The sequence below is a fragment of the Ptychodera flava genome, chromosome 10 (genome assembly GCF_041260155.1).
Source record: "Ptychodera flava strain L36383 chromosome 10, AS_Pfla_20210202, whole genome shotgun sequence".
NCBI lineage: Eukaryota > Metazoa > Hemichordata > Enteropneusta > Ptychoderidae > Ptychodera > Ptychodera flava.
In genome coordinates, this window is record NC_091937.1 from 43,552,377 (window position 1) to 43,567,836 (window position 15,460).

At 36.6% G+C, this 15,460-nt stretch overlaps 2 protein-coding genes across 3 annotated transcripts; both read right to left on the reverse strand.

Annotated features, from left to right (window-relative positions):
• Window positions 1-1,319: 1,319 nt before the first annotated feature.
• Window positions 1,320-9,529, reverse strand: LOC139142908 (uncharacterized). Its single transcript, XM_070713097.1, has 9 exons — window positions 9,126-9,529; window positions 8,347-8,576; window positions 7,630-7,832; window positions 7,201-7,250; window positions 5,860-5,952; window positions 4,843-5,016; window positions 4,216-4,355; window positions 2,134-2,338; window positions 1,320-1,737 (listed from the first exon to the last, which is right to left on the reverse strand). Exons 1-9 carry the CDS (start codon window positions 9,307-9,309, stop codon window positions 1,709-1,711), a joined length of 1,308 nt encoding a protein of 435 aa, XP_070569198.1. The 5' UTR covers window positions 9,310-9,529; the 3' UTR covers window positions 1,320-1,708.
• Window positions 9,530-9,636: 107 nt separating this feature from the next.
• Window positions 9,637-15,085, reverse strand: LOC139142909 (putative ABC transporter arginine-binding protein 2). 2 transcript variants are annotated; one of them, XM_070713098.1, is made up of 9 exons: window positions 14,959-15,085; window positions 13,719-13,855; window positions 12,373-12,554; window positions 12,055-12,104; window positions 11,765-11,860; window positions 10,995-11,168; window positions 10,577-10,719; window positions 10,158-10,371; window positions 9,637-9,820 (listed from the first exon to the last, which is right to left on the reverse strand). In XM_070713098.1, the coding sequence occupies exons 1-9, from the start codon at window positions 15,008-15,010 to the stop codon at window positions 9,786-9,788; spliced, it is 1,083 nt and encodes a 360-aa protein (XP_070569199.1). In that variant the 5' UTR covers window positions 15,011-15,085; the 3' UTR covers window positions 9,637-9,785. The 2 variants fall into 2 exon arrangements, with proteins under 2 accessions (XP_070569199.1, XP_070569200.1); XM_070713099.1 differs by lacking the exon at window positions 11,765-11,860.
• Between the last annotated feature and the right edge of the window lie 375 nt (window positions 15,086-15,460).

Below are 15,460 nucleotides of genomic sequence, written 5' to 3' on the forward strand. Positions count from 1 at the left end.
ATAAAAGTATTATAATTCACCCTCAATCACCTTCAATTGATGGTTCAGTCACTGATGTTTAATTACTTGCAATTATAAAGAGTCGCAGGATAAATAAACATTTCAAAAGTATGTTATTCTGAAATACTTAGGGTTTCAGAATTATATAGCTTTATGATCAAAAGTCTAACTGTGCTCAACCTCTTTGCACAGCTTGGAGTATTGTCCGTTTTCATTCATTCTATCGAGGGTCTCATCAAACTACGCCAGTTTATCACCCTGTTTTGTCATTCTGCCCACTTCCTCTCTCTCGGTACAGGGTACTGCTTTTCCTCCTATTTCGAACTCATCAAGGTCGTAGAGGCCATCTAGAGCGTACGGGAATACTGCTTCTATATAGAATGGAATATAATGTGCTCGTAAAGAAGTGAGGCAAATGACCTTGAATTTATCCGTCTGAGTTAAGACTGGTGCCGAAACAAAAGTTGGATTGCTGTGTAAAAGCTGTGCATGATCTAGGTATGACATTATATTGTATTTTAATTTATCGCACTGCAGTCTATACTTCAATATATCTCTCTTAGTTTTGTAATTTTGTAAACTAACAACTTAGCATTTTATGCCAAGCTTTATGTCTTCCGTGCTTCCGACAGTTGGGGTGCTCCTAACAAAATATTCTTTTCAAATCTTTATATAATGTGTAGCTGAAAATTAAGATTTTCGACCTTTTTTCACGTGCTATTCGAGGTCAATATCAAAGCACTGGAATTTTCTGACGATGAAACTAAGAGATAGATCAACGGGAATCCTTTTTGCCCTTAGCGCTTGGGATAGGGAGATGGTTTGTCCAGGAGCAACTTTGAAGTAACTAACCATGGCTGGTATCATCATTCGCGGCATGATGCTGCCGTCAGTTGCAGCCGCAGGTCCATCACCGTGTTGGAGGAGGCCTTAGACGACATTGGTCAGCACAGTGGCGATTCTTCCAAATGCATCGATACCTTGAACAGATGCTTATAATGGAAAAACCCTTCGCAAATAGTAAGTCACCATAAATAATTCAAACTAAGCGACATTGGTATCAATAGATATTATTAGTTTGCTCTTTAAAAAAAGATATAAAGTCTTTTCTTGAGACTTGTCTTGTTTTCTCGAGGTTTACATGAATTGCAGTAAGGTAAAAGGTCAAATATCATCCAATAAATCTGAATGAGGTATAGGATTCCGCGTCCACAGATACTGAAACTTACTATTCAATAATATTAAATAGGTTACCAAGGCAGCTGTATAAAAGTCAAGGCGAAGCAAATGCATGTATGAGTAATTATGCAAACACTCTCTTTTGAATATCATAGTTCACTGTCATAACTATTTATTATCATAGTTTGTTTAAGCAATCTCTGTAAACAAAAGATTTCTGGTTTTGTAAAACATTTATAGTAGAATATGTTGTTCAATCGAACGCCATGTCAAGGGTGGGATGATTGTCTTGATTTTCCGAACTTTCTCTTGCGTCTCATTTAGTCTTGTTCTAAATGTATCAACATCAAATGGTCATTTAGCTCTTATGAAAGAATTTAGAGATTTTGTTGACTTGTAATGGCGCCCAATTTTATGATTTTTATTTTTGATAGCCGTGTTTTTTTACAACCGAGAACACACATGGATGGGCTTTGCGAGTCCAATATTGTTGAACTTGTCACGTTTGTCACGTTTGGTCTGTAGAAAACTACAGACACAATGCTTGGCTTCCGTGTTCTGCAATAAAATGAAATTTGTGATGTGAATGTTTACATCGTGTTAAAATTGTCTGTCAAGAGAATTTCAAAATTGAGAGTAATCGAAAGTGATGCAGACGCGTGTCGATGAACAATAAAAACCCTTAATGCTATACTCAAATATCTATATGTGTTAGCATGATTTTCAGAGATCTAAGGCTTGTCAATTTTACATAAAGATGGCATTTGTTGTCCTCTTGTTTAAAGTCTTTATGACAAGAACCTTAGGCATGTTGATGGAACGGCGTCACTCCTTGAAGTTCTAATAACATGAGCTTGCAAACCTAATAAAAAAATCTACGAGTTTATTTTAGTGATGTGTTTTTAGTATTTATGCAAAAGTATCATTATGTTCGTTTACATGTCAAATTCTTACTTTGCTCTGTCTCCTTGCACAGCTTGTAGTATTTCCCGCTCTTTTTCATTTCCTCGAACGCTTCATCAAACCACTTAAGTTCATGACCCTTTCGTGTGATTCCGCCCAATTCACCTTTCTCTGTGCAGGGGACCGCTTCTCCTATTATGTCAAACTCATCGGGGTTGTAGATATTTGTCAATGGGTATGCGAATACTGCTTTTATCTAGAATGATGAAAAAAGGCTTTTAAAGACACGCCACAGTAAGATACTATTTGTTTATGAAAGTTTCAGTTTCATCGTATTATGTTTTTGCAGGAAAAAAAGGTTTGTGTATGTGACATGATGCATGAACTGTATTTATTTTAGTTTTACGCCGCTCTATGAATTCATCATCACACCTGTTGTGCATTGGGGATTGTAACAATGCACTGAATTTACGGAAAGCGTTGTGATACATACTTTTTCGATATCAGACACAAGTGGATACCTAAGATATTAAAGTAACATTCTACTCGAATATAACATTTTTAAAATTTTGCTCATACTTTGTTCAAGGAGCGGTCAAACCAATCCAATTTTAATGTGCTGAAAGAATAGACGAGGCATCGTGAAATCATTAAATCAAAGAATCAAATAGCTTGACATTTACACAAGTTTGAACAAATTCACTGCGATTGCTCTTTATCTCCTTTGCGAAGAAGATGAGGGGTCGCAGTCAGAAAATTTGTAACAACTGTAAGCTCGGTTATTGAACCAATCTGTTTTGAAATTGGCGGGTTTGTCTGTGGCTTCTCTGCTAGGTGACGGGGTGCCATGCGTTGTGAGTTCGAACAAAATCGAAAACACCGTATTTTCTACCCTGGGTTGATAGCTCTGCTGGTGGACAGAATTGTCTCCGAGGCTGTCTTTCGCACAGTTTAAGCGATGCATTCATTGCTTCGATAACGTTTGTGTGCGACGTGTGATAGTGAGTGTACGAGCGTGAGTGCTTCAGTCGGAAAAATTGTAACAACCACAAGCTCGATTATTGAACCAATCTTTTTAGAAATTGGGGATTTGGCTGAACGGCCGATTGAAAACACCGAATTTAGTCACGTTTTCACAAACGTTATCTATTGCCGTACCAATATTAGTCAGTCAGTCAGTCAAAACAATCAGTTGTCTGTCTGTCTATCTGCTGTCTGTCTGTCTGTCTGTCTGTCTGTCTGTCAGTCTCCTTCCGTTACGCGATATCTCACGAAGAGTTCCCCGGATTGGAATCTAATCTGGTAGTCAGATTCTGAAGTGGTTAGTTTTTAGTGGGCGTGACTTGCATGATTAACGCTTTGTTACATAGATACCTGTTCCGCAATCAGAAATTTTCAGAATAATCGCATGATATCCGATAAACCTTGCCACAGATATCGATCATACAAGCTTATGACAGTTTTTTTTGTCATTTCAGCAGTTCATGGCATTGCTTATTTGCATATTTAAATGACTTACGGTAGAAAGACATATTTAGCAGGTCTTCACCAAATTGTTGAGAACACGGTATAATGACACGACAGTAGTTAAAGGCATGAAGCTATATTGCGACATTAAATGTTTATTGATATTATAGACTAAAACTATATACCAATGATAACTCCACCAACTTTTCTGAAACTTGGTACATATATTGCTCACATCAGTAACTGATGAGTAACCTGAGAATTATACAGTTTAGTTTGATGTTGATTATTTGATTGTTGATTATTTGAACATTCAACATAGTTTTGAATATTGCGCTTATCTCATGAACGACTGTATCAAATATGATTAATCTTCTTCTTTTACCAACTTTCACTGTTAGTATCTAAATTGCAGTCTTGTATATAATGTCCGAGAAAGCCAAAGGTTCAATTTGTAGACCGCTGCCTACGCTACATCTGGTACAATGCAGTAGCATTCAGTTTTCACCTAATGCTGTAAAGTTTCAATATAAGGTTTTGAAAGTCAATAGTGTAGCAAACGCTCGTAATGGGCGTTCTACGTAGAGATCAAATTACTTCATTCTCTGTTTGAATTGCTAGGGGGAAGGTGCGCTTTTTAAGTGTACAACAAATCTATTTTTATACCTTGTTTGTCTCAAAATCTTTCGGTATCAAGTTCAGTACTTCAAGAACGACGGAATTTTCGTCTGAAAAGCTGTGTGCACCAATGATCCTTTTGGCTGTCCGCAAACATGTTGGGTTACTTGAAAGATGATGGATGAATCCTACGAAAGAGCGAAATACGAGTCACGTTTGAGTGAAAATGAAATAAATAGGTCATCATATTTTTTCAATCCATCATCCGACAGGCGAACGCCCAATTATAGGAAGCAGCATCCAAATCCCATTGCCCATTGAAGCAAATTAGGAGTAAAGTACATTGCACAGGGGCACAACACCGTGCTGGAGTCTCGAACTCACCATCCTCTGCCAGTGTGTCCGTCACATTGGACTTACCGGGTTTCGAACTCACCATCCTCCAAAAGTGAGTCCGGAACCATAACCGTTGCTGCAGTGCCGCCACCTTACATCTAATGTAAAATGAAAAACCGCCCGCGTTTCATTTTCCATGTTTCATTATATGCAACAGTCAACGTTACGAATAGGAGAAATGAAATTAAATTGAAATTTGTTAGATCACGAACATACAGTCTTTCGAATAACTATTAACAATATCTATAACGTTTTGACAGGAAGGAAATTAAAATTTACCTATTTTCTCTTCTTCTATATTATTTGGATTGAACTTGTCCGGATTCCCCTTCTTCACCAGAAAATATGCCGAATTTTGGAATGACCAGAAAGGTTGAGTAAATGACACTGACAAACGGCGTTCAGGTGTGTTTAACCAAGATAGGCACATGTCATACTTTCCCGACAACAAACCTTCAGACAACGAATGATAAGACAGAAAGCAAATAGTTATTACATCGGCTACATGGACATCAACAGTTGTGCATTTACAATTGCGTTAACTTTGTTTTTGTCTCGTGTCATTGGACGTCAACACAGCCTTCCTACAACCGAAGACATAAAATGCCAGAGATAAAGTTGTGCACAAGCAGCTAGAGATGAAATCTAACGCTTGCCAATAATAATTATGCAACTTCATGGCCATTTTTGTACATGTGAACTTCAAGCGAAAAAGGTACAAAAACTGAAAAAGGGAAAGGATATTTCAATCGCATCGACATTTCAGTGATCATCTATGAAAAACTACATATATTCAACTGGCACGTAATTTTTTAATTAAAGACTCTTGCACATTTTTTGTTGATTTTTGCGACTTTATACAATGACTGAAGAGATGCATTTCCTATTCTCCAAACCTCTGAAAAATATGAAATGCACCGTCCAAAGTTTAAATGAGTTTACTATTACGAAGCATTCAAACATGACTTCACCAATTAAGGGATTTCAACGGTTTGGTTCGGTACTGAACTACAATTAACGAAATTGCAGAACATACTACTTAGTAAATATTTACTGGATACATTTATACTGGTATCTCTCTTAATTTACATCGACAAATTTTTGAGCACATTTTTTGAGGTTCTAGAAACATGAAATAAAACGTATGACGACATTAAGTGCTGCAGTTTTGTTACTCTTGTATAAGTGGATTTGTAAGCGTACAAGATTGAGCATAACAATAAAACTAAACCAAAGAAAAATTTTCTCTTCAGATTGGTACGAAGAAATTAGAAACTTCCTGAAAAGATCACTTACCCTTCCCTGCTGTTAACCGTTCTCCTTGGACGAAGTCGCAATCATATAAAGGTGAATACTGCAAGATGCAGTCTTTCTTAGCAACTTTGCATACTGTAAACAAGTAAACCAATGGTGAATAGTTTTAAGATTTTGTCAAATGGCGTTATAACTACCTAAAGCGAGATTCATTTGAAAGAGGATGCCACCACGGCTAGCACATCAGACTAGTAACTATCATGAAAGTCTTGAGTTACTAGATGTGAGCGCGATTAAAAATCACGGTTTCAAAAATTCTGTCATGGAAGTACACGCCTCGAAATTGAAAGACGAACTCTTTTGTTCAATCTTTCCGAAAGGAAACTTTAAACCATTTGCTTTTTAAATCAAGAATAAAAACCAGATGTGAACTGAATATGCTCACGTGTTTTACAACACGCGTCACAGAGCAATCAGATATCTGTTACATCACTATATGTAGCAGGTTTTATCAATTTCGCACAGTACTCTCAGAGTTTAATCACTATTACAAAACTTTATTTAATATGCGAATGAGCTGTTAATTAACTTGACACTGCTCAATGCTTCATGGGACAATTAGATATCCATTAGATCAACATTTATAGCACGTTTAATTGTATTTAATGCTGTAATTTTAGAGCAATATCACTAATTACAAAGTTAATTAAATATGCAAATGAGCCCTTAATTAACTTGACACTGTTAAATGTTTCATAGCACAATTAAATATTAATCAGACGAATATCTCTAGCAGGTTTCACCAAATTTGGTGCCGTAATTTCAGAGTTATATACATAATTACAAAGTTTATAAAATATGCAATGAACCCTTAATTAACTTAATTAACGGATCAGTATATGCAGCAGTTTTCATCACATTTGATGCAGTTATTTTGGAGTTATATGACTAATTATAAAACTTCATAAAATATGCAAATAAGCTAATTATTAACTTGACACTGCTCAATGCTTGTCAGTACAATAAGTTATCTATCAGATCAACAGCATAGCAAGTTTCATCAAACTTAGTGCTGCAATTTTGGAGTAATATCACTTATTACAAAGTTCATTAAATATTCATATGAACCCTTACCTAACTCCACACTACTAAATGGTTTACTCCACAGTAAGATATCAGTCGGATCAGTATCTGCAGCAGATTTCATCACATTTGTTGCAGCTATTTCGGAGTTATATGACTAATTACAAAACTTCATAAAATATGCAAATGAGCTATTTGTTGACTTGACACTGGAAAATGCTTCTCAGTACAATTAGATCATCACTAAGTTAACTCCGAGCCCAAATATCTGTGCAGTTAAGACTGCTATTATAAGCTTACCTTCATCAATGAAGTCAAACAGAAAGCCTTTAGGTCTTCCATATTCATCTCTACAGATAAAGGCAACAGATTTTACTAAGTCATGTTGAGTCAGATCAATTTTACCTTTCTGCTTGAAATCCATGCTTTTGATCGGGACATAGATATTTCTCTTTTTTTAGCATAAAACGTTTCCACCTCATTTCAACAGGATAAATCAGCCATGATTTCGAGCCTATTCGGCATTTTGTCCTTTTTCCTCCTGCCTCTTTTCCTGTGATTTTTTATGGTGACTTGTTAACAGTAAGGTAAAATACTCTCCCAATTATTTTACGAAACGATATAGTCAGAGTTCATGAGGGGAAACTTCATTGTTAATGCGATTTCAATGATTTAGATTTGTCCCTTAAACTAACTGAACAATCTAAAGGTAATCGATAAAGTACATACATATACTCATAAGGCTTGTCAATCAAAAGGTATGTGCCAAATGTGTACGTCCGATCTTCTTTCTGTTCAACAGCTCCCTCTAGGAATGTATTTCCAATTTCGCTAAAGGCCATTTTAAATAGCACCAAATCGCGCAGCATCGTATCTGGGGTGTGCCGAGAAGCTATTATGCTGCGAAACAAGCCTGCTTCTTGTCTCTGTATCTATGAAAGTTAAAAATCGTTACGAACGCTATTCACTAGAAATTTCTTTACAATACTTGGTCTGTATTTGTGCCATTGATGTTTTTTTTACAGATGATTTGTTTGGTCGAGTTTAGTTTTTTTTGTATATCACTTGATGCAGTCATTTTTGTATAAAGATGGTAGCTGTTAATTACATATAATAATCACGGTAGGTTTTAAATGACAGCAATTTGAAAGTAACAGTAGGATGCCTGCTCTTATGAGAAGTCGTTGCAGTTTGTGTACAAATGAAATCACTCATGGTTTGCCTATGTTGAGAAGTGCCTTTGCTTGCCTTCGTTTTCTATGAATAAAATAGTGAAGACCTAACTAAATAAACGGTAACTGACTTACAGTAAATTGTGTAGAAACTTGTAATTAACTGCTCAATAACGTTTGTATAAGTCTTCACGTCATCTAAAATAACAATCCTCCTCCGTACAAATAGACTTGTTAGAGTTGTTTTTCGTGAGTAAAATGAGAAATGTTTTACCTCAGTCAAGTGGCGTGATATCACGGCGCGCAGAAGAGGAACGGGGACCCTTCTTGATGACAGCGCCGAGGTTAGGGAGTTCGGTAGATGACCTTCGAAGTCACCGGCCATTGCCCTTATCAGCAATGTGGGCTGGATACTTCCCCGGCTTGCAGATCCACCTCCTGCATGAAACAGGCCATCGTCGATACCAGTGTATACTGGTTTGTATGTACCAAACGTATTGACACCTTTGACAGATATAAAAAAATATCAAAATGTTTTTTGCAGGTCTCAAGAATGAAGTCAGGCAACGTTGTCATGATTAACCGGTGGTACTCTATTTTTATCTTATTTTCAGCTAGTATGAAATATTCATCTTTGTTATCGATGGCATTTTCAACAAGTTCTGTCGACGTTCTCCTATATCAACGTAGTGTCATGACCTATGAGGGTAAAACAGGGCAAGGTACCAACAACAAAATATTTTGATTGATTACACTCTTTTGAAAGCACGAAACAATGGAATCACAAACTTTATAGTTTGAACAGCCTGCAATTCACAAATTAATGACGTAATGTCAACCTTAAGCTTGCTAGTCTCATATAAACAACATGGACATGGCCAGCCAAAAGAAAATAAGTGAACAAAGAAGAACAAAATGGTATGTTAGTGGTCATGATAGTCATGCTGATACTTCTGATGTGATGATATTACTAGGGCAGACAAAACCAAGTTTAAGAACTTTAATCCCACCTTCAACTGTAGCCAAAATTGACATGAAGTGCGTATTACTAACCTCTAAGGGCCGCAGCGCAAAGTAGAACAATGGTCGCAGGCGGAATACTCATACTGGACACCTTCATGACTAAAACGCCTTTCCTATCTGTGGTTCCTTTTAGCGATGAGTTTATCTCTAAGACTCTTTCTATGTCCAGTATCCCGTTGTTTCTCGCGAGATAGGTCGTCAATGGTATTTTCATGAATACTACGGCAAACAGGACAGAACGAGTCTTTCCTCTGTAGTGTTTAGGAAAAACCGCATGAGATGGCCGTCTTTCTTTCTCATTCTTTTGGAAAATTTTGCATGATGTAGCCGAAATCTAATACCTTGTCACCGACAGGCTTAGGTACATTTTCTTCTATTCTTCTTTGCCATGTTGGTTTCAATTACACCTGAGAGTGGATTTGCATTGCTTCCCAATCTCTAAAACCCCACATTTCTGATGTTTTCAATTTTTTAAATACATAATCTTTGCTATTAATTCAGTTGTTCATTCACTCACTCACTTTCTAGCCTTTCTATGTAATTATTCTCAAAAAACGTAGCTTTATTGGCCTTCACAATACATTAACGTTTATAGTTACGAACATTACTATTATTTAAAAGGAGAACATTTGAAGATATAGAGTACAAGAGAGAAAATAAGTCAGCTATGAAATGAAAGAGGGTCTCCTTTTATTCTTCCATACAGAGTATTTTCCCCATGTGGCCTGAGAAAAAAATATGAAATAATAATACTTTTAAAACACCACATCGCTATTGACTAGTCACATATACACGATTTAATAATAAAATAAAATGTAAGCTCGTATTTCGTTGTAACCATGGTCTAGTATAGGATGATGTAAACAGAATTCAGTTTTTAGACTCTAGCAATTACAACACGAAATAAAGATAAAACATGAAACTGCGAAGCTATTGCTGCTATTATTCACATCCACATCGATGTAGATATATGCGTTCACATGTATGACTATGTTCGACGACAAAATGCAAACTCTTTTCTATATACACTGCAAATTATCAGTGAGCAGAGTTTCTACATACCATGGTCAATATTGCCTTTGTGACACAAGGCGTGATATTTGCCATTTTCTTTCATTGCTTTCAAAGTGTCATCAAACCACGTTAGTGGGTTGTCCTTCCTCTTTATTCCATGCAGTGATATATCAGCAACGCAGCCAATGTCGTCCCCGATGAATTCAAACTCGTCTTTAAGATGTTGGGTGATATGGTTCTTAAATGTCAAGAATGCATCAATCTGAAAAGATAAATGTTAAAACATAAGGCTAATTTTCCCGTTTAAAATATCTATAATCTTTATTTTTTCACCAAGGCCGTGTCCCATTGCCCTTGTTCTTCCTCTTATGTATCTATGAAACTATACTTCGTTTTTTTATCACTATGTCAGTAGTGCTTGGCTTCAATTTTTGCTCCCATCTTTGACTACTTCACTTCTCATTTACCTTATCGTGTCTGAGGTCATCAAGTAGCAGCTCATAGTTGTCCTTGTAAACCTCTTGTTCTGATTGCATGGAATCGATTCCTTCGATCCTATCCCTGGCATGCACCAGACAGGCCTTGTCTGTGAAAAATCCGTCTTCAAATCCTAATTGGATAGAAAACACAAACCTCGGTACCAGCTTGACGATATCTCAATTATTTATGCCCAATGTTTTCTGTCATTTTAAAAACTTTGACATGATAGTTCTTCTATAGATTACGCTTTTTCAATTCATTTCATTTTAGCACAGTTTTACAATACTTATGCACAAGGGTAGACATTTGTACCGTTTACGGCGAAAGAATGCGCTGCAACGCTGTAAAAGTAACAAATTTTCCCTCAATAGAAGGTTCTACACTTCATTCATGGTTACTACCTACCGATTGTCTTACCCCTGACGTTGTTTGGATCGAAATCGCCCGGATTTCCAAATTTTATCACAAATAAGACTTCAGTTTCGTACCTCGCATAAGGTGCTGTGTAGGCCACAGAGAGCTGTCTGGTAGGGGTCTTAGCCCATCCGAGGCACATGTCAATCTGCTTTCCTAGCAATGCTTCGAATCGTATAACACAAGAAAATTAGAATTTTCAAAACACGTGACTTATTTCAAAGTAAGATGAAAGGACATTTATTTAAGGGCGCATGTGAAGACTGACATGGTGATCACAAAGGAGCTCGTTTTCATTCACTCAAGACAGCATGGCAGCTTCATGTTTTCAATACATTCCGCGATTCAAGTGATCAAATGTGCCAAAAGAAAATGTACAGTTGGATTGAAATCGCCCGGATTTCCAAAGTTTATCACAAGTATTGAGAAATGTATATATTTGTATATTTTTAACCAGATTCTTTAACTCTTATATGGACAATGAGTCCGAAATAATAAAGTATATAATAAATAGTATGGAGCAACTTCAAGAGGTTCAGACCTGGGATTCCATCATATCTTTGGTAGCATATGGCATTTGGACCTGTACATAATTTGGCAAAACAAAAATCTTTACTTTCCAACTACAGACAGTTTAGTCTATATATAATGAGGTTACATGCAGCTTCATGGTCAAGTTATTAAAACACAGGCACTTAGACTGGTGATTTTTGCACATAGCAATAAATGGCAAATTATAATTCCACTCAATTTCTATTCACCTGTGCCGGCGTGGGGAATTTTGCCACCGACGTGAGTAAGACATGCATTGTGAGGTACATCTTGATGCACACACTTCCTTCCAGCCTCAGTACAGACTTTAACAAAGAAAAGAACTAGTTTAGGTCTGTAGAGCGAGATTGTTACATAAGGTATGTGTCTTTAATGCCATCTAATGAGTTTAAAAATAACACCATTAATAACTTCAAAGACTTCAAAGTATTGAGAACAATTATTTGGTGATTATGCTTCGTAAATTAATAATTACAATTGCAAGGCGATCGCATCCTACCAGCATTTATCAAGTCGACGTCAAACCCTCTAGAAATCCTGGCTTCGTCTCTGAAAAGGAAAGCAGATCATAAATTAGCTAGATAGTCAAACACGATAACAATCTGGTTTTCAATGTGATTACATATATTTTCAAAATATGTAACATTTTCTCCTAACTGTCAATGTTATTTAAATTCATGCCATCATCGTAACATAAATTAAAATGCTCAAATATTTGATCATTCCAAATAAAATGTAATTGTCATTGCCTGAGCAATGCTAAAAAGACCATGATCTAACTTGTTATTTAGAGGCCTCTTTCTAATAAAGTATTTACATGTATTCCAACGGACAATCACAACCTAGATACGTTGCAATTGTATAAACCCTTTCCTTTTCTTTCTCAACTTCATACAGAATCGTCTTTTCCATGTGTTGTTCCATCACTCGAAAAAACGCCAATTTACGGAGCAGGTCTTCATCTTGGTTTCGGTGACTTTTAGGATCAAACAATCCTCGCTGAAAAGGTTGCAAATGTATCAATCGTGTTAATTTGAAGGGACTTATGAAGGGACATATATGAACTTGCTCATCATAAGTAACAGTCTGTTTGTATGTTAGTATATATGTATGTATGTATGTACGTCTGTCTGTCTGTCTGTCTGTCTGTCTGTCTGTCTGTCTGTACGTACGTACGTACGTACGTACGTACGTATGTATGTATGTATGTATGTATGTATGTATGTATGTATGTATGTATGTATGTATGTATGTATGTATGTATGTATGTATGTATGTACGTACGTATGTATGTATGTTTGTATGTATGTATGTATGTATGTATGTATGTAATATGTATGTATGTATGTATGTATGTATGTACGTATGTACGTACGTACGTTTGTATGTATGTAATATGTATGTAGTATGTATGTATGTATGTATGTATGTATGTATGTATGTATGTATGTATGTATGTATGTATGTATGTATGTATGTATGTATGTATGTATGTATGTATGTATGTAGGTATGTATGTATGTATGCATGTATGCATGCATGCATGCATGCATGCATGTATGTATGTTTGTATGTATGTATGTATGTATCTATGTATGTATCTATGTATCGATGTATCTATGTCTCGATGTATCTATGTATCGATGTATATACTATGTCTGTATATATGTAATTATGTATCTAAGTATGTATGCATGCATGCATGCATGCTTGCATATATGAAGTGGATGGATTGATGAATTCACTAATTTATCTCTCCATCTTTATACTCGTATCTATTTGTCTATCAATCTATCCATCTTTCTCCATTAAGAGCTAAATAGCCATCTACGTTCCTTTCTATTTATGAAGTGCATAAAAATCTCTCGACTATTCTCAGTAGAGCATGACTGTCGCCCGTTTGGAACAAGGAACTAACAAAAACAGGAAGAAATTGTTGTGTTCTGTATGATAAAGGTACACACGGATGACTTGATGCATATGATTTTGAATAGACAGATATAAAACCTGCAATGTGTAATTATGACTTAGTGATAGCACCTGTACCTGTAAATGCATATTACTGATAGAGTAATCGTCGATCGAATATCCAAGAATATTTCAAAATAATTCAAAATTCTGGCCGAAAAATATAAAATCAAATTTCCCACTATGAAGGCTCACCTTACTGAACTGAAGTGATTTCATAATCATACGTATCCAGGAGGTAAAAGCACTGTCCGGGTCCAAAACTCGATTCATCTCAATGGCATTGTCAATGAGCTTATCATTGAATTCGAGGATGTCGAAACATTTGCCACCTATGAGTGTTAAAGAGAAAAGGTCACACGATCGTTGAGCTATTAATAATCATATTCCCCCGTAAATGAAACACCTATTGTAGTAAAAGGTTATCGGTTTAATTTCTGTTGACCTACACATATGTAAATGACCTACATGACCAAGTGAGCAATATTTGCAACCTGTTCACCATATAGAGTCGACATCTCGCATTTTTATCTTGACCTTTCGTCACTATTCTGCTCACGGTTTGCATGTTTGCTTTCTGATATGATATAGTAGGGGGCTGGTCAGTTTCTTTGGCCAGGGGATTGGGCGGTGTATAAATTTTTGCGGATGTCAAAAAGTGGCTGATACCCCTTGGAAGCAACAAAAACAGGGTGACCTCCCTATTCCAGCTTTGGAAAACAGGGTGACCCCCACTCGAGCCAAGGATAAAACAGTATCAGTTATATTTTGAACATTCTATCATTCTGTTTTGGTGAAATTGTTGAGACGTCTATTGTAGCATAGGGAAGCTGTAACTGAATGATACAATTCGTGGTCTTAAAACGCTTTGTGAAACAGACTTTCAATTTGCAAACATCCACTGCCAGATATTTCTGATGTATATCTCTGATATATAAAAAGTTAAAGCTTCGAAAATAGAACTGAATGATGCAATTCGCGGCTGGTATGATGCATTTTATGCAATTATGAGCCGGAATCTTACCACTTACATTACCCCTCCCCGAATTATTGAGCATTTCGAAACGTAGTGCCCCTTTATTACCCAAGCCAATAATAGGGCGACACGACCACGGATACATCGGCCCCAAGGCTGAAAAAACTGACCAGCCCCCAGGTCACGAGTTCGATTGTGGCAGACACGTTATTGTTCAATTAGTGGCCATCCAAGTGATTTTACTTAGCCGATTCATACTCGACGAAGACGCCCTTTTAAATGACAAGACTTATCGACTTATGTTATGGTTAAAATAAATGATAAGCAAATCTACCAGACGGTGTTCCATGACCGTCCGTTGAGGTACCTGTCAAGCATTGCGAAGGTAGAGTACCACGAAATACCAGGTAAATGAAGCCTGTGACAGAGACTTCTTCTTTGCAGCGAAGTTCAACTTACCGAATGCAAAAAAGACGAAAGTCACATACACAATATATGCTAGACGAACCATGCTGAGAGAGATCCTTGAACTGTGTATATCGCGATAAATTTAACTCGTTGGTAACCGCTGTGAGCCTAGGTGTAATCGATCGCGTAATTGATATGTGTATCTTGTGACCAACTGATGACAGCCTCACGTGGGTTTAAGTCATGCCATGTGGAAATGTGAGAATTTAGAAATTTTTTCAAACTGGTTGCAACAAATCACGAAAATAGGGAAAGAAGTCGATTTCCAAGTTACACTTGCTGTTTCGAACTCTATGCTACTTTGCAGACTTCACTATTTCCCAAAACTTGCTATATTTTAGAATTTTATGGCAGTTTAGCCTCAGATTCATCAATTATTAGACTGTAAAACATTTATTCTCTTGGCCTGTGCAGTATAGTAAGAGCTTGTAAACGGCACGCGAGGATGTTTGGCGAGTTGAGGGACATATGACTTCTGTCGTTTTGTTACCAT